Source organism: Fukomys damarensis, unplaced genomic scaffold (genome assembly GCF_012274545.1).
Source record: "Fukomys damarensis isolate Sample0158 unplaced genomic scaffold, DMR_v1.0_HiC HiC_scaffold_29, whole genome shotgun sequence".
Taxonomy (NCBI): Eukaryota; Metazoa; Chordata; class Mammalia; order Rodentia; family Bathyergidae; genus Fukomys; species Fukomys damarensis.
In genome coordinates, this window is record NW_022900941.1 from 33,611,224 (window position 1) to 33,635,471 (window position 24,248).

The 24,248-nt window shown below is 37.5% G+C and overlaps 1 protein-coding gene across 1 annotated transcript in view; it reads left to right on the forward strand.

Annotated features, from left to right (window-relative positions):
• Fmnl2 (formin like 2) overlaps positions 1-24,248 on the forward strand; it is a 246,944-nt gene that overhangs the window by 174,716 nt on the left and 47,980 nt on the right. The window contains exons 7-9 of the mRNA XM_033757229.1: positions 10,284-10,392; positions 12,499-12,575; positions 14,451-14,544. Coding sequence (XP_033613120.1) covers positions 10,284-10,392; positions 12,499-12,575; positions 14,451-14,544 — 280 coding nt within the window. The remainder of the gene's footprint in view (positions 1-10,283; positions 10,393-12,498; positions 12,576-14,450; positions 14,545-24,248) is intronic.

Below are 24,248 nucleotides of genomic sequence, written 5' to 3' on the forward strand. Positions count from 1 at the left end.
TAGAATTACGAAGACATAAACAACTTCCCTGAGTTTTTAAGGAAAATGGTAGAACACTAAGGCCCTAGAGGACAGGACAATTTAAACTGGGCCTTTCAGTGATGGATCTCAGGATGAGGAAAGTGTGCTCCAGGTGGAGCACAGAGAATATGATGAGTAAAATCTTGTGTCAAAGATCAGTCGTGTTCAGGAAAGAGGGAGGAATCTGTTCTTTCAGGGACAAGCTGTGTGATATGATAGAGGTGGAAAATGATAGCGTGGAGAGAGGAGATCAGAGATGACAAAACTAGAAAGGCTTTGTAGATCATCCTGGCTGACTCTTTCCACTGGGTGAAGAAACCAAGATCCATTTTGCCTTTGATTACTAAGCACTGCTAATATTTTCCCCTAAGCCCTCCCTCAGCAAGATTTCACTCACTCTTTTTCTTAGAACTATCATTTTAGTGGAATGGTATTTCAGGAGTCATCATCATTTGACAGCTTACCATCTATATAATAATGTTTTTTTAATGGCAGAAGTTTTTAAGTGTTTTTAAAGTGTCACAAACATGTAGATAATATTAATATACTTTTTACTGGGGAGAGAAACTTTTACTGAATGGCACTTTCGTACTAGGCACTGTGCTGAGAGCCTGTGTGCTTTATTCCTTACAGTGCCTCTTTGAAGTGGCTACCACAATTGACTCCGGTGGTTAAACAACTTGCCTGAGATCAAACCATAAATGAGGAGGTAGGATTTGAAATAAGATGGCTTATTCCACATACAGGAGGGCCTTAGGCCAACCTTCTCAGAAGTTGTGCGCCTTTTCTAGTTCTCATAGGCTCCGAATAAGCTAGTAGAGACCTCGACTAGTGTGCTGGAATATTCTGACTATTTGAAAATAAGATCTTAGAGAAATATAAAAAGATATTTCCTAAATAAATGACAGAAATAGTACAAAAAGTTCTGTATTTCTGTAATTTTAGTTTTATCTATTGATAGATGGGAAGATACCAAAAGAAAAGTTTAATAAATGAAAGTGACTTTTTGCCAAGGGTATTATGAGTAAAATTTTCAAATTTTTGTTTCTGTGATGTTTTAGAACTGATATCTCATCAAGGACTTTTATCCCCATTTTACAGATGAGAAAATTACATCTCAGAGAAGTTACACCCTAGCTAATACGTGACAGAGCTAGGATTTATAACCAAAGTCTTCTGACTTCTTTCTGCTCTGCCACAATACCTTTATAATTTTTGCATCCTTGTTTCTTTTATTATTGTCTTAATTTTATAAAACGTTGCATCTTAGCGAGTCTATTATAATCATGTCCATCCCCTCATTCCCCTCTTTTATACCCTCTTCTCCTCCTTAATTCCCTTCTTCTTGTCTAATAATAGTCTCTTTTCTACTTTCATGTTGTCTTTTTTTTTTTAATTCCACATATTCGGGTAAACATGCTATTTATGTACAATTCGAGAAAAAGTGTATGTATGCTTGTATATTCTTGTGCATTGCTTATTAAATGTTAAATGCCAAAATCAAATATCAATATAACCAATACTAATGAACCTAGAGGGAGACAACACTCCGTTTGGACATGAGACAATGAGGAATAGGACTTGGTGGAGGGTCCAGGAACAAGGACAGTGCAGGAGAGTGGCTTGAGTGGTGATTGTATGAGAAGACTGCATGGTTCATTTAGGAACTAACAAATAAATGAATCTGGCTGGGCATTGTTTGGAGCCAGTTGATGTAATGTTTTGAAGACCAGGTTGTAGCATTGTAGCTTATTGCCAGTGATATATTTAAAGTTGATGAAAAGAGGGAATAATTTAAGATGAATAGAAATGTTTCAATTTAAAAGTCATAGGAGTTAGTAAAGTCATAGGACACTTCTCCAGAGGGACATATCCTGTTTAATTAGCCACCCAAATCAGAAACTTCAGATTAATAATGACTTTTCATGTGTTGAGTCATCAGCCTGTTCTTAGTCCATTCAAAAAATATGTACTGACACTTTTTGATTAGAGGGTGTGTTCTGTTACCTGGTTCTCAGACAGGAAATACTAACGAATACACTTTCAGTATGTGATTAGAAAAAAATTCTTTCGAGTCCCTTTCCCCCCTCTCCCTGCTGCCCCGCATCTGTCCCTCTCTCTCCCCACCTCCTCTGCCTTTCTCTGTTCTCTCCTTCCCTACCTCCTTTTACCCCCACTTTGAACTGGATTGAACTATTTTAGCTCTGTTTCTTTTGGCTATAGGGATAGTCAGAGAGCACTTGGCTCATTTTTTTAGCATTCTATATTTTATGAGCTTAATTGATAGAAAAAATATGCCCAAATGATGTCATGTCTGAAGGGTAGACGAGAAGAAACCTAAAACCCCAAGTCTTGGTTAAAGTACTGTTAGCCTAGATTGTGGACCCATAAATGACTCATATAGCTTTTCTGGTTTACGTTACGTGCCCTGTTGGTGTTGCATTCTGGTTGAACTGAATCTCTTCCAAGGTGTTTCTAGTTACTTTTCTTTATTAATGGGTAGATAATAGTTTGCTATCTGAATATCTTGATATACTATTTGAAAATACCTTTTGTAATAAGAGAAAAATATACCTTTTCCTTTTCTTGTTGTCATTTTGACTTAGATATTATGACTCTCAAAATGTTGGCATGGAAGTTCCACAGAAAGCTTTGAAAACCTTTCGGCTAGATTCTTAGGGGCCTGATTTGGTCAGTTCAGGAAACACTTATTGAAGGTTCTGAAGTAATACATAGTTTTTGCTTAATAGAAACAGAGGGAGAGACAGATGTATAAATCTACATACTAGAATATGTCCAAATGTCCACAAATACTATATGTTGCTGAGATGACAGCTGGGTACTGACTGGCTAGACTTAAATCAGGGCACTGCTGGGTGAGCAGTGGCTTCTATACCAGTGTTTACCAAGTGGAGCTTTATAAATGTAAATTTCTGAGCAAATTCACTGTCTCTCATCTAGCTTTTCCTTAGGAGTAGGGACAGAACTCTGCCTCTTGTATTCCCAGAATTATCTTAGGCACACTATTTATCACTTAGGCTTATTTTTATCATTCATTTAAAAATATATTGTTTTGTATTCTTAACCATGAGGGACTAGCTCAGAAATTACTGTAGCTTCCCCCTTTCTGGACTCCTTTGGGGTGGGTAACAGTTAAAGGATGCAAGACATGACTGTATTGTATGCAATTCAAAGTATGAGCACGTGTACCTGGCAAGACAAATTCCTGTGTACCTAATCTGTAGTAAGCAAATCTAAGAGTGTCTCTGCTGGCCTCACTCTTTCTGCCTTCTTAAATTAAAAACTCATGTTTTGGCTGGATGATGGAGCTTACTAATCAGTTACTTTGAAGGGCGTTTAAAACAAAAATGCTTCTTTTCCCTATAGCACATGGCTTCTGGTGCTGCACAGGTTGATACTTGCTTCTTGGCAGATTTATTGTCCAGCAATGAAGTATGTTGTTCAGATAGCAGATGTCACTGTAGTACTAAACAGGGTAATGTTCTGGATAGGTTTTATAAAAGATATTTGCCAAAATTGCTTGGTGGTTTATACCTACCGCTCATTAGTATTGATTTATAACTTCATTTGTTATTACTTTACATACACGTAGCTACTAATGCATGCTGAGATAGGCCTAAATGTAAGACACACGTTTAGAATAATTTGTTTGGTTGTGACCTTAAATCGGTGTATAATCTTTTTCCATATTCACAAAGTTTTGTGAATTCTAATTTGTAGCTCTTCCAAGATAGGGTATTTTCTTGAATGCTAGAGTGATCTAACAATTTTATTTCAGTGCTTCGAGAAAATACCAGGCGATTCTTGAAGCTGATAAAGAAGAAAGCCTGAGAAATTTGATGTTGTCAGTTTCCCTATAGAAACGTCCCTAAATATCCTTACCCTGTTATTTTTCCCAAAAAATGAGGGGAGTTTTAAAAATAAGACCTAGGTCTGTTTTCTACCACTGGGAAACCACCACTTTTGTACACAGGCATCTAGAAACACAAAGCCCTGCTTCCCAGCCTGAGAGCACACCATCTCCCAGGACAGGATTAGATAATCAGCCTAAGTGGTCCGGGGATTAAGTCACAAATCCTTCTATCAGTGTCTCATTCACTCTTCTTCCATTTGAAATCTGGGAAATTTCTTGCCAGTACTTAAATATCAAGGGACCTGCCCCAGGTTACCAGAGAGACCTAGGTGGTCCAATAGTTTTTCAAAGGGCTCCAATCAACTTGAAAGCATTATTACATTTTAGGATGAACAGGTAGACAGGAAATGATCTCTCAATATGCTATAACAGGGTGCTCATAAAAAAGCTTGGGCAAGGGCCTCTGAACACGCTCAGATCCATAAAACTAATGAGGAAACTGGAAAAGTATTGGCAAAATAAGCTTTTTCATATTTCTAAAAATTAAAAATTTGAGGCAAAATATCCATTTAGGAAAACCAACTGAGTGTAAGTAAGAACTGTGAGCTTTTTGGTGTTATGCTCTGTGCCCAGTTTAAAAAACCAAGAGCTACAATCTTCGGGAAAACCAGTGTCTGCAGACTTGGGGACGGGTATCTTCAAAGCTCTTCCCCCTTTCCTCTCCCCTGAAGCCTCCTTGTCCTAATCTACTTGCATTAAGATGTGATTGTACAGTGATGTGAGATGTGAGAACTAAAGAGAGAGGACCCAGGGGAGCGCATTGTCGCAAAGCCAATTTCACATTTCACTGAATGCAGCATGCACCATTAGCTGCTGACAGAGTCTGGGATCATGCAAGACACCTTACATGGGACAAGACCAAATGAAGTTCACATGCCTCAGTTATCCGCAGGGGACCATGGAGAGACTGATGTTGCTTCTGACTGGAACCTTTTATAAATATACCGTAATGAATTGGAAGGACAATTTCCAATTTGGATCTGCTTAAATCGTCTCTGTTTTAAGTGAAGTTTCACAGTAGCTTCAGGAGGAAAACATTGTAATAATCAGTTTCACTGTAGGTAATTCTGTAGCAGAAGTAATATGCCAAAGATGGTAGTTTACCACAGAGATCATCCCTACCTCCATCTGAGCTATGACCTTAAACTGGGCCTCTGTGGAAGGTTCATTCAAATAAATAAACTAGGACCGTCGCTGCTTATGAAGGGAGAAGATACTTTAGCCTGAAGGACTATGACTCTGAACCGGATGCAGGATGCCTAATTTATCCTTTCAGAGATAGTGCATTGAATCATATTTACTTGTTAGACTAATTGCAAAATAGTACTTTGTACACTTATTACTTGACGTTATAACTGTTCTCTGTTGAACACTGAATTTTTAATTGATGACAGATTACTGCTGTGGTATTCTAGGCCTGCCTCTGACTCATATTTGGTACTTTTTTTGACACCAATCGCTATTCTCATGCTTTTTTAAAAATAGAAATGTAATCATTGTATTCAACATTAGTGACATTCATGCAGGCTTTTGCAGTGCCAAGGAAAAGGATTCCAAAGCTTAGTTTTTCTAGTGAAAAGAATTGTGGTCTGTTATGGTAGAGTTTAGGCTCTTCACAGAAATCTGCTAGTTTGTTTCACTTTTACTTTTAGAAAGTAATAACACATAACACTGAAAAATGTAGAACGAAATCACACATGAAAGTATCTTCTAATTCCACCATTGAAAGAACCATAAATCAGATGTTTTAAAGCTGCATTGATAATCTTTCACATTTAACTATGTTCATTTTCATGGCAAACTTACATACTTGTCTCATAGTTCTCTATTCCTTCTATATTTAGTGACTGAGAGTTCCATTTAAAAATAACTTGCATATGTCTAAATACAGTTGTCCAGAGTAGGTCTTTATTAACTCAGTCTACTCTGGCTTGATTAAAAAGAGGTCGTCTATCTGAGGGTTTTAGCTTTGCAGAACATGTACTCTTTTGAGATGTAACTAGTATTGTTTCACAATATTATGTCAAGTATATGTGTGTGTCTGAGTTCATTTTACATGCTACACTGTGCATCTCATTTATGAATGCAATGAAATGGGCAGGTTGGGCTAGAGTGTAAAAGAGCACTTCTCACTATAGGGGCTAGCTACATACTTATGTATTGTTCCTAGACTCCGTGGTAGCTAGCCCCTTAGATTTAGAAGCAATATCTCTCTTTCATTTTTTCTTTGGCACTTAGGAGAGCTTAGCATAAATAGTAGGTGCTTAATAAAACTGAGATTTAAATGAGATTTGGTTTGATTTCCTGTGGCTGGTGGAGATATCAGAGGTCATTTATTATAGGTTGCTCATCTTATCCATGTATTCTTGCAGTGATACAGTGACCAATAAATTTTTAGCCCAGTTCTTTTGGGATTTTATGGCTAATTTGGGAGAATGTACTAAAATTATCTCCACAGGGAATATTTATTAAATAATATCAGCATCATGCATTGGAGCAGAATTTAAAATTTGCCCATCTACCCCCAAAAGAGGTAATAATGCTCAGGTATTAATTAAAGGATATAAATTACATATATATTACTAAGATAGTAAAATTTCATAGGATATGCATACTAAGGAATAGATTCATATACATGCTCACTATGCCACTGTCTAAAATCTACACTTAAGAAATTTATGGTGATCTTAAGTTGACATTGAAATCCTTGAAACTTCATATTTTCAGAGGTAAAGAATTGTGACATTTTCCAGGGTGCATTTATTTAATGGGAGGAAATTCTTTTATAATTAAAATTCCACAATACAAACAAAATTCCCTATTTAAAAACAACCTTACTTTATTGATAAGTGATACAAAAGATTTGTTTTTAAAATGACAACTTGCTTACCAAGTGGTTAGATGGGTCTCTGTGTTGTGCAAAGAGATCCCATATGCTGCTGTTTGAGGCAACTAAGCCCCAATCCTGCCTGGTGTAATAATTATGTAGGGCAGGAAATGATAACTATATAGTACTGAAGTAAAAAATTCTGTCAGGATGACAGGAAAGCAGTGCTTGATGCGAAAGGAACCAGCCTGCACAGATGGCTGTGGGTGGTTGCTTTTTCACATGATAACCCAACAGATTGGAGGGTGATGAGTAACCCTGAGTCTCGGTGAGGACTTGGAGTCCAGTCTGGTCTCATCTCCTTTTCTTTTTATTTGTCATATGAGTATAAGTTTTTTGGACTTCAGTTTTCTATGTGTGAAGGAATGTTTAGAATTTCTCATTTGGGTATCAGTGCTATCTGTGATTTTGTTGTTAATGGCTATGGGGTTGGGGTTTTTTTTTTTCAGCTTTAATTGAGTTTATTGGTACATTTTAGGGATACAGTACAGTTACATTCATTGTTGGGATCTTGTACCTCTACCTGACAAGTCTTGTTTCTCATTTTTTCCCCTTGTCCCTGCCCTCCCTTCACCCCCTCCTCCCCTCCCCATCTACAAACACTTTATTTCCATCTTTTCATTATCTCACATTTTTTTTTCTTTTCCCTTATTACCCTTCCCCTACCCATCCCACCTTCCCTACACCTTTAGCTCCTTTCTTCTCATTTCTAAATGTCAGGGGTTGGGTTTTTAGAACTTGTAATGATGTGATTTTAAGCATACAAGTTCACATATGCCTTTTATTTCTACTTAATTTTTGTATAAACCAAAATGTAGAGAAGATAAATTTTAAACCAGTACTATACATTAAAAAAAGTTTAGCTGTGTTACTGTTGAGCACACAATGTCATTCATAGAAACCTCATTTTTATTAACATCTTATGTATTGTATATTTTCTAAACTTAAAAAATATGAATAACTGCATGTGGAATGTTACATTAAATGTATTTTATTTATTAAGTTTTGCAGTACTGGAGATCAAACCCAAGGCTATGCAGGTTATCTGCCACTGAGCTACCTTCACAGTTGTATTGTATTTTAAATGTTGATCCAGAAAAATCCTGGTTGAGATTAATCACTTTCTACAACATATTAAAATGCCTTTTGTGCTAATAATGTGGCATGTAGGACCTTATTTTAATTAATTATTGTTGGCTTCTGCATTGCAATTGTGGCATTCATGTTGGCTTCTTAGAGAATTATAACTGTGTGTCAAGAACTTCATCAGTAAATATGGAACAAAGAAAGGGAAGAAAAAGGAATGTGCTCTGTTATTTTACACCGTTTAGGAAACAAGTGTGTAAAGTTGGTTTGTTTACTGGGATAATTAAAATTTATTTAGACGTGGAATAGAAATAAGGAATTGTATTGATTAACCTATCCCGTCTTCCTTAGCAAGTAGTTTGCTCCAATCAGTACTCTTCTGCTGCAGTCATCACTACATTAAGTGTAATTTAGCAAAGGGTAATTGATTCCCCTTACATCACTCATCACTTTTTCTTCTCTTTGAAACTTTGGTGCTTTCAATTAAAAATGAAAACTGTCTCTCTAATATAATATCATGCACTTAGTAATTGATTCCATTGAAGTCTGAAACTTTAATAAATAGTAAAATAAGTTAAGAAAGGTAGAGAAAGAGGAAGAACTTCAGATGTAGACTAAGAAGCCCATGTATGTTTGAGATTACAGTGATTTCTGTAAGACACGTTCATGCTGGAATTTTGATAAAGCGACACATTTTAAAGTTGCATTTTGCACCAAAATCTTAATTTGTTAGCTTAACATCTTCTGCTCTGCTTTTGCATTCTTAGTTGAATGAGACCAACTTCATTCCTGAAATTTTATTTCCAAGAATGAATAAAACAGAAGTTCTTTAGGAACGTTACATTCTACTGTGAGCAAACTTAAGTTTTGTGCATTCATAACAATTGAGGCAAGGGACATATTGAAGCATTTTTCAAAATTTTATTTGGTTTGGGCCAGGGACTTCAGCTCAGTGTTTCCACCATCTGCCTTGCAAGTGCAAGGACCTGAGTTCGATCCCTGGTACGAAAAAGACAAGACAAAACAAACAAAAAAAACAAAACAAAAACCCCCACCTTATTTGGTCCATTAGTATAGTTATCTGAAAGAATTCTTGCTCTCCTACCCAATTCCTCCCCCTTGTTCCCTGCCAGTACCACTCCTCCACCCCCGTCCTTCCGCCACTGCTGGGGATAGAACCCAGGCCCTTGCATATACTAGGCAAATGCTTTGCCAATAGAGCACATCCCCAGTCTCTTGCTTCACAGTTTTTGAACAACAACAGCAAAGGCTACCTATAGCTGAAGGATTTTAGACAAATGTGTCAATTTAGTTTTCAGCTCCTATCTTTAGGACTTTTAAACGCTGTTAGTCATATTTTCCTTTACTTTTTTTGAGACAGGGTCTCACTATGTAGTTGAGACTGACCTGGAATTCTCTATGTAGCCCAGGCTGGTCTCGAACTCCCAGCGATCCTCCTGCCTCAGCCTCCCGAGTGCTGGGATTACAGGTGTGTGCCACCATGCCCAGCCCTCCTTTACATTTTTTTACTTTTTTTAATTAGTTCAATTCAAAAGCTGTAGGTAATTTTGTGGCACATTCCTGTGATTGGCCCTACAAAATTGTAGTTGGAAACTTTTGAGTTACACTTTGGTTTTAGTTTTGTAGTTGACCTGTGTTTCCCATCTGGAGCAGCAAAATTCATATTGAACTGAGTGTTTTGTTTTTCTGTGAACCATGTTGTATTGTCAATACTTTATTCCTTGCAGGAGATGATAAATGCCCAGAAAGGCAAACAAAGGCTTTGTGGTCTGTAGAATTTATCCTAATGTTGAAACATTTTATTCCTTTGCCATGTTGCCCTATTCCCTCTAACTTTCAGTTGCTGTACCAGGCTTTGGGTAAGAGATGAGACATTTGCATGCTATTAAGGCTTCAGGATTAATATCACAGGGTAAAATCAAAGTAGTAATATATGGTCTTGCCTAGCTCAGTTTCACTCTCACTTGTTATCAGCAGATGCTTTCTGTTTGCACAGTGCCTCATATCACCTCTACAAACCTAATTTAGACTACTGAGTAGGAACCTGGATTGTTACTTAATCTTATGTACAATCTGATTTGTTAAATGCTGTGAGTGGGGTTGAATTTTATTCTCTCTGGGTATCTGGGCCTGAAAAGATGCTGACGGAATCACATGGGTCTCACAGTCTGTGGAAGTAGCTTTGGGATTATGAGTTTGTTGGTGGTAGTTTTGACCTACAAACCTTGCATAGATTTGAGGAAAGGTAGAGAATAATGTCCTTTTTTTTTTAAAAAAAAGTGCGTGCCTAACAAAGTAATCTATCATGTTGTAAAGATTTCTGTTTATTTGCAGATATAATACTTTGCCAAGTAGAAGAACCCTGAAAAACTCCAGATTAGTGAGTAAGAAGGATGATGTTCACGTCTGCATCATGTGTTTACGTGCCATCATGAATTATCAGGTGTGTGTGTGCTTCTGTCTTCAAAAAACCTGAATTCACTCAAGGAACTTTCCAGAGAGTACAAACAGATGACAGTCAAATAAATTGGTGAAATAAATAGTGTTCTAGATAATAGTAATGATGATGAAATAGAAAACTTAACTATATAGTACTTCTTAGAAGTTTAGTGCTTTTAAGCCTGTGAACTCATAAAAACCTCACAACATCCCTGTGAGATTGCTGTTATTAGGCAAGTACCAGGGTACTGAGGCAAGAATAAGTCGGGTTTGCAGCAGGACAGAAAGAGGCCAGGTTGGATTGGAATGAGCAGAAGATGAAACAGAAGTAACAAGGAAGCCTGATTATGTAGGAATTTGTAAGCCAATAAAAGGATATTTGCTTTGTTTTAAGTGAAAAGGTAATCATATTTCAAGGACATGAAGTGACACTTGTATTTAATGCAATCTCTGGCTTCTGGATTTAGGACTGACCATGGAGTGAAAAGAGAGAGGGGATAGATCATTTCATAGTCTGGTTTCTTTTGATGGTAGTGAAGAATGGCGTTAAGTTTTTCGTGGTGGGCAGTTGGGAGGTGGAGTTGGGAGATGGGGATGACCACAGGCTCAGTAGATGTGAGATTGTTAGGAGTTTGCTTGGGGATTTTAACTTTGAGATATTGTTCAACATCTGGATAATGATCTTAAATGGGTAGCTGAAAGTGCCAAAGTGGACTTCAAGGCAGAGGTCTGGGCTGGAGTTCTAAATTTTAGAGTTATTATTAACATTAGAGGGTATAGGAAAGTAGTAGGGTGAATGAGATCAACAGGAGTAGACACTAAAGTAAAGAGATTGAAAATTTGAACCCCAGGACACTTTGTTTAAATGTCAGAGAGAGATGAGGAGAGCCTTTCTAGAGAACCTGAGAAGTGGCCACGGAGGCAGGCGCCAGGAGCTAGGAAAAGGACATGTTTCAAGATGGAAAGACTCAACTCCTTCAGATGCTTCTGTTGTCTCACAAGATAAGGAGTGAGGGTTGGGGGTTGAATTTAGCAGAGCGAAGATTACTGGTGATCTTGGTAAAGATGATTTCATTGGAGTGGAGGGGATGAAATGTGAAAGGCCAAAGGAGGAAAGGAATCAGAGACCCTGGAGGCATTTTACTGAGAATGACAGCTGAGAAAAGTGAGAGACAATACCTGGACACTGGTTGTGGTCTTAAGAGAAAAGGTTTTGTTGTTGTTGAAGATAAGAACATTTGTGTCCTATTTTTATGCTAATGAATCAACAGAGAAGGAAAAATGATGGGAGTTAGAGGAATTTCTGGAGTGTATATTGAGTAAATGAGAGGGGATAAAGGAAGGACTGAAGTTGTAGTGTTGGCATTAGATTGGAGCATGGAAGAATTTATCTTTGGGAAGAGATGAGGAGGTAAGGTGAAGATCTGTCTGCATGGGGACAGTTTTGGCACGCTTTTTCTGACTGCATGTATTTTCTCAGTGTAAGTAAATAAATTCATAAGCTGGGAGTGTGTTTACAGGAGACCATAATTCCTTAGCTCAACATAATCAAGTTGTGGGAACCCGCTTTTAGCTTTTGAGACTGTATAGAAGAGTGAGGTAACATGCCTCCAAGCAAGGGAGATTTTCATAGTCCTTTAGCCATTTCCCCAGAGAAGGCATGAAATTCAGTGGTTGTCAACCATCACTCACTACATGATAGAGCGACTCTGGAAGCTTATAAAACTTCAAGATTTTGGAACCTTGTCATTGAGATCCAGAGTAAATTTACCTTGAGTAGATCTTGGAGAATCAATCAGTACTGTATTTAGTCTTTAAATTGATTGAATGAGCAGGCAGAGTTGAATCACAAAAGTGAGGGCATTTTCACTATTTTAATAAAGAAAAATGTGTAGCTACTCTTAAATAATGAGAGGGTGATCTTTGATAATAATGTAATTCCTGGGATTTTATGGTAGAGAACTATGTTCTCACAGTGGTGTGCTGGAAACATCTGCATTTATGACAGTTAAGTTACATTAGGTAGAAACTTGAGGTTTGTGTTTTTAGTATGCATCAGCATGTCCTAACTTGTCTCCTAATGCTTTTTTTTCTCCCTACTGTATTTCAGTATGGTTTCAACATGGTCATGTCTCATCCACACGCTGTCAATGAGATTGCACTAAGCTTGAACAACAAGAATCCCAGGTAAACTTCGTTTGTGACGCCTAAGTCTCCATCTCATTAGGGGAAGCAGAGAGCCAACAGCATTTAACCAAGCTAGAAGGTACCAAGTGTGCCTTTCTGAAATGACTGGTTGGAATCTGCTTGGCTGTGTAGCATTTTTCCTTTCAGCCAGGTTACATTCTTACATGGTACAGACTTGAGTACCTGACAAGAACTCTGTCACTTCACTCTTTGTTTTAAGTTTTCTTTCCTTTTGAGGCCTAGTTCTGAGGATCTTCACTGCTAAATTTAATGTCTGGGCATGTTATGTCACAAATTCTCCTGGACTTGGGGATTAGGAGAGTCTTGATAAAGATTTAGCTACAGCCCTTAATACTGAAAACTAATTAAAACCACTGTCCGTTATCCACACTTTACTTGCTGCCTTTACATATGTAGCTTTAGTTACCATTCAGGAAAAGACACACAGATAAATGTGCATGCATATTTCCATTTATATTTGTGTTCATTAAAGGCCAGCACCACATATTACTTCACAGATTACCTCAAGAAGCCTTGTCTTCTTCTTTTCAGTCATTCTAATGTTTCAGTAGTCACCTTTTTGGTGAGCTAGTCTTCATTTTAATGTGTAAATCCTTTTTATCAGATACATTTCTGGGAACTACCTGAAAACTGTTAGTTCAGCTAAAAATCTGCTTATTAAATTGGGCATGATGGCACATATGTATAATCCTAGCTGCTTGGGTGGGTTGGGCAGGAGGATCACAAGGTTGAGGTCAGCCTGGGCAACTTAATGAGACTGTGTTAAAATAAAAATAAAGGCTGGAAATGTCGCTTGAGCATTTGCTTAGAGTGCATGAGGCCCTGGGTTTGGTCCCCAGAACTGCAGGAAAAAAGAAAACTGATTATTGAATTAGGCTTTTCTGATTTGGAATGTAGTATAAAGTCTTATTCATCTGTTGAGTATTATTCTTTCAAATTTGCCCTGACTAAACCTTTTGAACTTTGTGATTGCTTTCTTACTGTACTAAAACCCTAAGTAGTCATGCTCCCTTGCCTCTGTCTTCCACTACAGGGAAGTCATTATTCATTTTTCTTAAGACAGTTGACATTGTAAAGTATCAAAACTGTCTTTGTTAAGAAGTTGGCAATAGTTTTTATTCCAAAAAAAAGATGAAATATTAAAAGTGGTCTCATGATGAAGAAACAATGCTGTTTCTTTTTTGACATTGTTTTTCCAAATGTAGGATGCATCTCTAAGCTTTCCTTCCAAAAATATTTCAGGTGGAGTTTTATTTTCTTGAGTCAGAGAAAATATTCTTGTATTAGTACAGCTGTAACCTGACTCCAGATCCCCTGCATAGGAAGAAGTAAAATTAGCAACTTGTATTGTTCTGTGATATTTTTATGGTTCCATGTCCAAGTAAGTTGAATTGTGATATAAAACATTAATTTCATACTATACATCTGAATCTTAAAACCAGAGAAAATGTTTAAATAGGTAATTTTTTGTATGTCCTTAACTTTCCTGTTGTATTGTGCTCATTTGTAAAAAATCTTCACCTACTTTGTACTTCACAGATTACCTCAGGAAGTATTGATGTCACATGGTGGTTGGACTCAGAGATTATTCTTTCTAGAATTAGTTTTTGTTCATGAGTAATTTGTAATTTTGGGAGTGGGAAGAAAGCCTTCTACCCTGTTTTGCACTAATCTCATATTTAGGAGGCAGTAAACATTTTAAAATTTGCTTTACTATAACTGTACTTTAGGTAGTAAAGCTTAAAAATACATATGGGCACATGATTCTGTTACTCCCATCTTGGAAGGCAGGAGTTTCTGACTTGGGTCACTTTCACTGATTTGGGTTTTTCTTTTTTCTTCTTATTTTGACAGAACAAAAGCCCTTGTGTTGGAGCTTTTGGCAGCTGTTTGTCTTGTCAGAGGCGGGCATGAAATCATTTTATCAGCTTTTGATAACTTCAAGGAGGTAGGATCCCTTGTAGTTTAATAAGAATGTTCACAGAAACATCTCATATTTGGACATTGTTGAAAAAAAGTTGGGTTTATCTTTTCATTATTCTAGAGCCTAAAGATAAAATAGCTGATTTTCTAAGATTTCACCAGAAGGAAAGTAATGAATTTAGACTACATATCATAAGTTGATGGATTAAGATTTCTTTGTATGTGTCATTTACAGTTTAAGTTAAAAAGATTTCCAGTACTCATTTCCTTTAGAGAACATGAAATAGCCAGATTGAAAACCGATTTTCTTACATGCATAGTTTTCATATTGTATCAATAGTATACTGTAAGTTTTAAAAATAACTCTTTCATCATAGTTACTTCCCTCAAATCGTATTTGTTATTACTGTTTTGCTGGATGCTATGGAAAAAAAATGTCAAATAAATATAGACACCTATTTATAATTTAAACTATGTGGTCTTATCACAGAAAACTAATAAAGCAGTGGACATGTGTGGTTGAAAATGGAGATTGACTGACTACAAAAGAATAGACCATTGCATAAATAAATATAGTGCCGAGGGTTCTGCCCCAGAGTATCAAGACATCTTGACTGGCAGACATTAGCCAGTTTCTTCTAGGGGTAGTGCATGGCATGACATGGACAGAAAGAGGAATTCTTTGTTCCTTCAGTATATGCCTCACACCTGAGACTATAGTGAGGGGTGGGCATTGCAGAAGTCATCCCTGGAGAGCGCTGTTTACAGTGGGATGCTCAGCCAAGGTATGCTTTACCTTGGCAGTTCTATTTGATCCCATATATTTCTAGATTAAGACTCAAGTTGGATTAAAATCTGGATCTCAAAAAAACTTCAATCACAACAGCAACAGAACTTTGCTATTTTCTGGGTATTATTCTTTTCTTTGTTTTTTTGTTTTTCTTTTTTTAATGGAGTGTGCTGAATGTCTATAATTTTGTTCAGATGACTGCAGAACCTAGAAAAGCTGTTGCTGCTATTGATGAGTAACATACTGCTATTATTGATCTTTTTATATAAATATAAATATATGTGTATGGAAAAAGTTATCCCAATTTACTGTTCTGAGTTGGCATTGTACAGAAATTAACAGCCATATTGGTCTAGAAATGTTAATTATTTTTCCATTTGTACAGGGGTAACGCACTGCATTAAATATGTAAGGTCATATCTATGTGGGTTTGATTACAGAAACTAATAAAGTATTCTCTAAATAATGAAAAAAAGAATAATATAAGACTACAAGAGCAACAAGCAACTTAAATATGTTCAAGGGCCATTTTCATCTTCGGCATTAAGGATTATTTTAATTTTACATCATTGCCTTTTCTCTTTTACTTTCCTTTTTAGTTTTATTTTAGGATTCCCTATTTTTAATGTTCATACAGAGATTTATTTAACTGAAATACCGAATAGTTTCTCTGGTGTGAAAAACTATAATAGTACACAAGATCCTAATGATATAATTAATAATGTGAAATAGGAAGTAAAGGGCTAAAGGTGTAGGGAAAGTGGGAAGGGTCAGGGAAAGGTAATAAGGGAGAGGAAAAAATATGAGAAACTGAAAAAATGGAAATAAAGTGTTTATAAATGGGGAGGGGAGGAGGGGGTGAAGGGAGGTCAGGGACAAGAGGAAAAAATGAGAATCAAGACCTATCCTATCATGTAAAGGTACAGGATCCCAATAATGAATGTAACTGTATTGTATATCTAGATTGTACCAATAAACTCAATAAAAAAAAAAGTTCAAGCTCTCTGTCACCTTCACTGAGAGCGTGGTGGCAATAATGGAGGTGCTGAATTAGATAGTACTTCCGGTACACTCTTCCTACCTCTACCTCCTTAGCAGGCAGAGGTGGCCCAGCTGCCATCTATATTAGGAAGTGGTGCCCTGGTCCTGTGCATAGGCTGGTGAGCTTCAAATACACAAATACAGCATAGAAACGGGCTCCTACGCCTTTATTTGCTTTGCCTCCTTCTCCCAGTTCGGGCTTGGAGTTTTGACATTATCCATTTTGTTACTGCCAACCATGGAGAAAATCAAATGCTGTCCTGTTTTTTAAAATTTTAATGTGTTTAGCTCTATTGTTAGTGAGAAAATATTCAGATTCTAAGACAATGATGAATAATAGTGAATCTTTATGTTCATGTTCTGGCTTCCAGAACAAATATACTTTAGAGACGAGACTGCTTGTCTGTGAATACTTTCATGAATCATGTATAAATATACAAGTTTTACATTTTTAAATAGGAAGTATGTTTGAGTGGATAGGTTTAAGATGATAGGTAAATAGGGCCGGGGTTTTAGCTCAGTGGTTCCAACACCTGCCTTATTAAGCACAGGGTCCTGAGGTCAATCCCCGGTATCGGGGGGGGGGGAAGATGATAGGTAAATAGCTTATGCTGCTAATATAATTCCAAATATTTTTCATTAAATCCTATTTGAGAATATCACATCAGGTCCTTTCTTTATTGGAAGCATTTACTGTACAGTTATCACTGACCTTTGATAAAACTCATAATGACTGTTGTACTGCAGGTCAGATTATGTACTAAAGATATTATTGTATAGAATCAAAATTAAAGCCAATACTTCATGAGATGTATTAGCTTTCTCCTAGGTTAAATAGAATACTTATGCATGGTGGACACAGAAATACTTGCAGAATTGAAACAACAACAACAACAACAAAAACAACAGCAAACCCCAGACTAATAAAAAACCCCAAATGCTTGCAAAATTGATTTTTAATTTTCTTATATCAGAATTGTATATGGTTTAGATGTGTAGGGTATCATATATGCTTAGTTGAAAAAAAAAAGTACTACTACTATATCTTATATCTGGCTAGCAGTAATGAAAACTAAATTGACTTGACTTTATGTTTTGAGAGCTGTAGCCCCAACTTGCTTCATTACTGTAATTACTTGTGAGTATTGGTGAGTGTTTAGGCTCTGTTTATATTTGGCATAGGTGCTTGCTTCTAAGGAAATGAAGATATATGGGAGAAAGGTCAGGACAGTGCTAGGTGTTTGTTCTTGGTTGGCATTTACCTTAAGCTGTGGTATCTGTGTAGACAGCCCAAACCAAAAAATTATCCTAATTCCTGTGGGAATAGGACTTTGCAGGTACATGCTCCTCTGAAACTATTCTTATGAAAAGGTCAAAGGAGTGTCAGCCTCCTTATCTGGTGTTGGGGTTGAAAAGCATTACTTTGTGTTGATTTTGGTTTTTTAAAAAAAGTAATGGTGCTCATAGTTTAAAATCTTTTAACTCCTTTTCTTTCTCTTTTCCTTCCTTTATGAGAATTGATTTGTTTTCTTTTATATCACAGTGAAGTATAGTTCTTTACATTTTTAAGCAAAATGTCATTGAGAGCTTCTGACTTTAGGGAGTCTTGAAACTGGCTTTGTGGGAAGCATCATCCCTGTGTTCTGGAGTTCCTTTGTGGATAGGACTTTTGAGCCTCCCATGGTAGGAGTACCAGACCAGGATACCAGCAATCAGGTCCAATTGAGGATTTGCCTTCAAGAATGTTGTTTTTAAAGATTTTTATCTTTTTTAAGAAAAGGAGTAAAGATTTATCTGTGTCATTACTGGGAATGAGGAGTGGAAGAGGGGAATTCCACATATACTTTTTATGAATAAAATGATACATTTAGAGTAGCCAGACCATTTGTCCTTTAGAGCATAGCCGAGCAGAATGTCGGAATATGGCACCAGATAGAAAAAAATACTTTTGTTTGTTTGTTTTTGTTTTTTGGTATTGGGGATCGAACTCAGGACCTTGTGCTTGCGAGGCAGGTAGTGGAACCACTAAGCTAAATCCCTGGCTGAAAAAAAAAATACTTTTAGAAGTAAAGGTCACTCTTGGTGTTATTAGTTTGGGGTCATGTTTGTGACACGCAGAAACTTACTGTAACATAAAGAGGAAAGGGTCGATCAGAAGGCTATGGAAAAGTGCACAGATTTGACAAGGAACCTGGAGAAGAAGGCTAGGGGAACAGGCAGGCATTCTTAAAATAGGGTCAGAGTCTGGCTATGTCCATGAAGCTCAGCTGCCATCAACACTGTCAGGGTTGTGGTCATACTTTTTTTTCCTCTCCTGAGTAACATGAACTATGATTAGTAGTCTGTCATAAAACCACACCCACTGGAGATTTATAAGCATTGCATTTAATCCAAATTCCCATTGGATTTTTAACCTAGACCTTGTTCTGCTGAAGTCTTCCTGTTTTTTCTTAGTCTTCCTACTTTTTTCTCCATTACATTCTTGGATATGTTTAAGAAAATGCCTTACCTTAAGAAAAACTGTTCAAAATTCTGGCAAAGAATGTTCCCCTTTTGAAATCAGAGGAAAAGTATGTTCTTCCCATAGACTTTGCAATGGAACAACCTACTATGATATGAATGATGAACCCTTCTGAGGGCTTGGAACGGTCTGCTCCCCTAGCTACTGGGGGTGTACCTGGAATTAGTCAGGGTTCCTATTATGTTCTTGTGTGCTTCCATAATGACAGCATCTGGCTTGAGCAAAATAGCCTGAGGCTAGCTTTTAAAGGTTTCATTCCCTCCCACTTCTGACCTTCCTGTTTAGCTACAGAGGGAGCCTTGTGACTGAGTCACTCGAGGCCACCAGCTCTCTTGTACACAACACTCTTGGCAGTAGCTGTTCTTTTTTATGCTTGTTGCTGGAAGCTTTCCTAAGAAAGTTGATGTAGTTTAGCTACTGTGCATCTGAAAGTACTTGTGCTTCACACTATATGTAAATTTAAGAAAACCTGTCAAGTTTTATTTATAGCTACTCAAACTAGACGAGAAGAAGAGCAGACATTTTGGTGTGCTTCCAACATCCGTCTGAGTTTAATTGCATCTAATCTAACCACTCAAGCCCTTGAGGGCATGAGATTATAAATCCGGCACAAGGCCATCCAGATAACTCTGTAAGTGGTAACATTTTCTACATGGAAAGAAGGGTCCTTCTTTTTTTGCTCTCTCCAATCTCCAAATGTGGGAGACTGTGGAATCTTAAACTGTGGGACTCATAGTCCTAGCTAGAGGATGCATGTAGCCTGCTATATTAGGCCACAGTCAGTGTAATGTAATTGACCAAGACTCTGCTCTGATTGGTTATATTCTAAGATCAAAAAGCAAAGTCAGGCCTGTATTGCATTAATACTGTTAAATTTTTTTGGTGTGTGTATTAACTTAAAGTTATTGCTCATGGAAATAAAGTTCATTAGACCTAGTTTTGCTAAACTCATGGATTCTGTAGGTCAGAAAGTCGTGCAGTAATCGTCTCTGCTCCACTGTGTGTAGTACCTTTTGGAAGATGTGATTGACTGTGGGCAAGTGTTTGTCTGGATGCTTCTCGACTCGGGAATTCACTCTTGGCTGTGGTCCCTCAAAGACTGGACTCATCTGGATGTAACAGCCAGAGTGCCACCATGTAAAAGTATGTATGGCTTGGGCTTCTCCCAGAATGGCGTCAGACTTCCAAGAAAGTGTCCCAGGAAGGAACGTCAGAGAACAAGCCCTCAAAAAGCGAGGTCACAATGTGTCCTCTGAACTACTATTAGGAATCATGCAGTGACACTTTGGCTACACTCCTGGATACCAGTGAGGCCCAGAGGCCACGCCAGCTTCAACGTGAAGGCAGTAGCTTCAATTCTATATCACTGGAGTGTTGGGGTCACAGTGCAGAGCAACATATAGGATTGGAGAAATACCTGTGGCCATCTTTGGAAAAGACAGTTCACTATGGTAATTTTATGAAAATTACCGAAATATTTAAGTTGCTTTTTTCTCTCTTTTCTTCATTCAACTAAATACTTAGTTTCTCTTTGTGGCGGAAAGCTTTATAAACTTTTGATTGGAGCTAGAAAGGAAGGTTATTATTTCTTACAAGCCAGTCTCCTTAGAATAGGCAGATGATATTGTGAGAGCCTTCCTAAGGGAGAAAAGAGGCATTGACATAGAATTTCCAAGTCACTTATTGTGTAGTAAGGAAGTGAACAGTGGTTTACTGCTCATCATCCAGGGTGAGTCATGCTAACTTACTGGAGAAATCTGAGTGCCTTCTCTGTCAGAAACATCAATAAATAGTGGAAATAAAAAATAAAGCACACGTTCCACCTTGAAGAGGAATATTTCAGTGCAGTTGAGGAAACAAATGAATATTTTGATAGTACTAGGCTCTATAAAAGAAAATGCAGGGTACTTTGCAAAGAGAAACAAGAGCTAACCAAGACAAGATAGGGAGAGGTGGGCAGGAGGAGTAAGAGTTCTCAGGGAGTAAGTAGTGCCTGAATTTTTAAGATGGGTAAGAGTCAACTAGAGAGACAGTAATCTCTTACACCTGCTATGAAAGATAACCACAAAATTAATGGCTTAAAGTAACACATTTATTTTCTTATAGTTTTGGATTTAAAAGTATAAAAAGAGTCAGCAGGGCAGTGTTCTTTTAGAAATTCAAGGAAATAGTCCATTTCCGTATTCTTTCTAGCTTCTAAAGGCCACATAGATTCCTGGGTTCATGACCCCTTCTATCAATCAAGTCTGAAACATAGCATCTTGTCTTTGTCTGTGATTCTGTTTCTGGTTTTCTGGTCTCCTTCAAAAGCTGTTATGATTACAGTTGGTCCATCCAGATAATCTCCCTATCTCAGACTCTATAATTTAACCATATCTGCAAAGTCCATTTTACCATGTAAGGTGATATTGTCACAGGTGTCAGGGATTGGGACGTAGACACATTGGTGTGAAAAGTGCATTATACAGCTTACGATAGCAGGTAAGACAGGATGTCACTTTATACCAAGAAAATAGTGTTTTATTAAAGCTTCAAGGCCTTGGCTGTGAATCATTGAGGGTGAAAGTTAGGGGCAGATCACAAAAGATTGAACTTGAGACCTTGTGCTTGTGAGATAGGCAGTTGGACCACTGAACTAAATCTCTGGCCCAACATTTCATTGTTTTATCCTAAAGGTTTAGTGTTACCACAGAGCTCATGGTAGCAAGAAACAGCAGAACAAGTGTGTTCCAGTCACTGGCTGTTTTGATAGATTCCATTAGTACAGGAATTGTTCTTACGTTTTGCTCCAATTGGCAGTGGGCTCAGCATGAAGTCACTTTGACAGAGCAGGGTGTGGTTGGAGTCTGAGTTTTATTTAATAAATTTTGCCATCCATGATCCTCATTCCTTCCATCTCTCCCTCCACTGACAGTCTTTGCTCCTTGAGCTGCCGTCTCCATTCATTTCTGACATCTTCAGGTCTTTCCTTTTTCTTTGAAAAGGAAAGAAAAGAAAAGGAAGGTACAAGAGGATACTAGTGCTAGAGACACACTAGAGGATCACATTATCTGGTGAGCAGTTCTGGAGATGTATTGCTTCTCAGTCTGACTTTGATCAGACTCCTCTCTCCATAAGTATGGGTACAGTTTTGTTCCACAATAGTAACCACTTTTTTTTCTTAAAAAAACAACAACAGTGTGCTGCTTCTTTGTTATTTTTATTTATAAAACTATCAATCGTGAATCCTATGTCCTTTGGCGTAGTGGCCTTATCCTTTTATTTATATATTTTTTTGTTGTTGTTTGGTTGGTCTTGTGGTTTTTTTTTTTTTTTTTTTTTTTTTTTTTTTTTTTTTTTTTTTTTTTTTTTTTTTTTTTTTGGTTTTCTTTTGGTACCAGGGATCAAACTTGGGACCTCACACTTGCAAAGCAGGTGGCAGAACCACTGTGCTAAACCCCCAGCCCAACCTTATCCTTTTAAAACATTTTTATATATGTGGAGTCCATAGTTAGTATATGTTATGGTTTGGGTCTAGATGTTCCCCCAAAGCCTTCTGTGATCATAGGTTGGTGCAATACTAGCCTCAAGGGCACTAGGGTCAAGGGTGTGAGTGCCACCTGCTCTAATTAGTGTGGATAAGATAAAAGGGGCAGGGAGACACTGTTACAGTTCTGTTGTTTCCTTTGCTGCCTTGTGTATACCATGATGCTTATTTGCTGTCCCAGCCTCGGAGCCAGCTGATTATGGACTGAGACCTCTCCACACTGTGAGCCAAGTAAACCCCTTCCCTTTTAACTTTGGGTGTTGAGTATTTTGTTTCAGCAATGAGAGAAAAGTAACATAGTACTAAGGGTTGTGTTGGCCTGGTTTCTTTTGAACTAGTAAACAGTTATCTACAGAAAGGAAATATGAACAGTATTCATGAATCTAGTCACCAAATTTATTAAGTCACCAAATTTATTAGTCACCAAATTTATTAAGCAATGTATATAAAAAAGACATATGGATATGTAGAAACACTGAGAAAACTTTTTTATTCAATAAAATTTTAAACTGTCATTCTCTTAGTGCCACCAGGCTAGTGTATATTATTTTGTTCCTTCTCAGATAAACCCTATGAAGTAGGAATAAGGAGAGAGAGAGGATAAAAGCACATTATTATATTATATTAACATGTTCTAGTAAACGACAGCACTGGGATTTTAACCCAGATCACTCAGGTTTCAATACAACCTTATATAACATTCTAAGTGCTGTCTCTCTGTCTCTCTGTCTCTCTGTCTCTCTCTCTCTCTCTCTCTCTCTCTCTCTCTCTCTCTCTCTCTCTCTCTCTCTCTCTGTGTATGTGTGTGTTTTGGTACTGGGGATTGAACTCGGGTCCTTGTGCTTGCAAGGTTGGCAGTGGAGCCACTAAACTAAATCCTCGGCTCTCTAAGTGTTTTTTTTTTTTTATTGGTACATTTTAGGTGTACAGTACAGTTACATTCATTGTTGGGATCTGTACCTTTACATGACAGGTCTTGGTTCTCATTTTTTCCCCTTGTCCCTGCCCTCCCTTCACCCCTTCCTCCCCTCCCCCTTTACAAACACTTCATTTCCATTTTTTCATTTTCTCATATTTTTTTCTTTTCCCTTATTCCCTTTCCCCTACCCTTCCTACTTTCCCTACACCTTTAGCCCCTTTCTTTCTATTTCACATTGTCCACTATCTAAGTGCTTTTTTAACACATGTTCTTATGTTTTCCACCAAAACACAAACCTAGTGGGAAAAGCTATACATAGGGCAGATTATTGGAGTATTTGCAATTAGTGGTAAACTTCAGGGCTGGCTGGGCTGGTCTTAGTGGGACCAGTGTGAGAAGGGACAGGCTTTGAGCAGGATCATAAAGAAGGGAAGGGGCTGGATTTGGTGGAAAGAATTCTGGGAATCTAGAAATTGGCATGAAGCCTGTGTTAGAAGGCAGTGTAAGTCAGAATACATGCACTGGTTGACCAGGAAAATTTCTGGGGACCATGTTACAGAATAGAGCCTAGCGTGAGGCAAGTGTGGAGAAATTCTGAAGAAACGGTGGAGAGATTTGAAATTGAAGATTTAAAAAATATTCAGTTTGCAGATAGATGAAAGTAGGAAGAGAGAAAAGGCAAAGAAATTTACAGTCCTGTAGTTCTTTACAGTTTATAAAAGGTGTTAGGTATATTCCATTTGATTCTGTAAACCTGAGAAAGACATTTTAAGATAAATCCTTATTTGTATTGTGTCTCAGCATAAAATGCTTCTGAGTAGAGAGAGGCTAGAGTATGGCGATGGCTAGTTAATTTAGACAAAGATCCAGTTACTGGACATGACAGTGTACGTGAAGCCAAGAGACTGAAGAAAAGTCAGTAGGAGACAGAA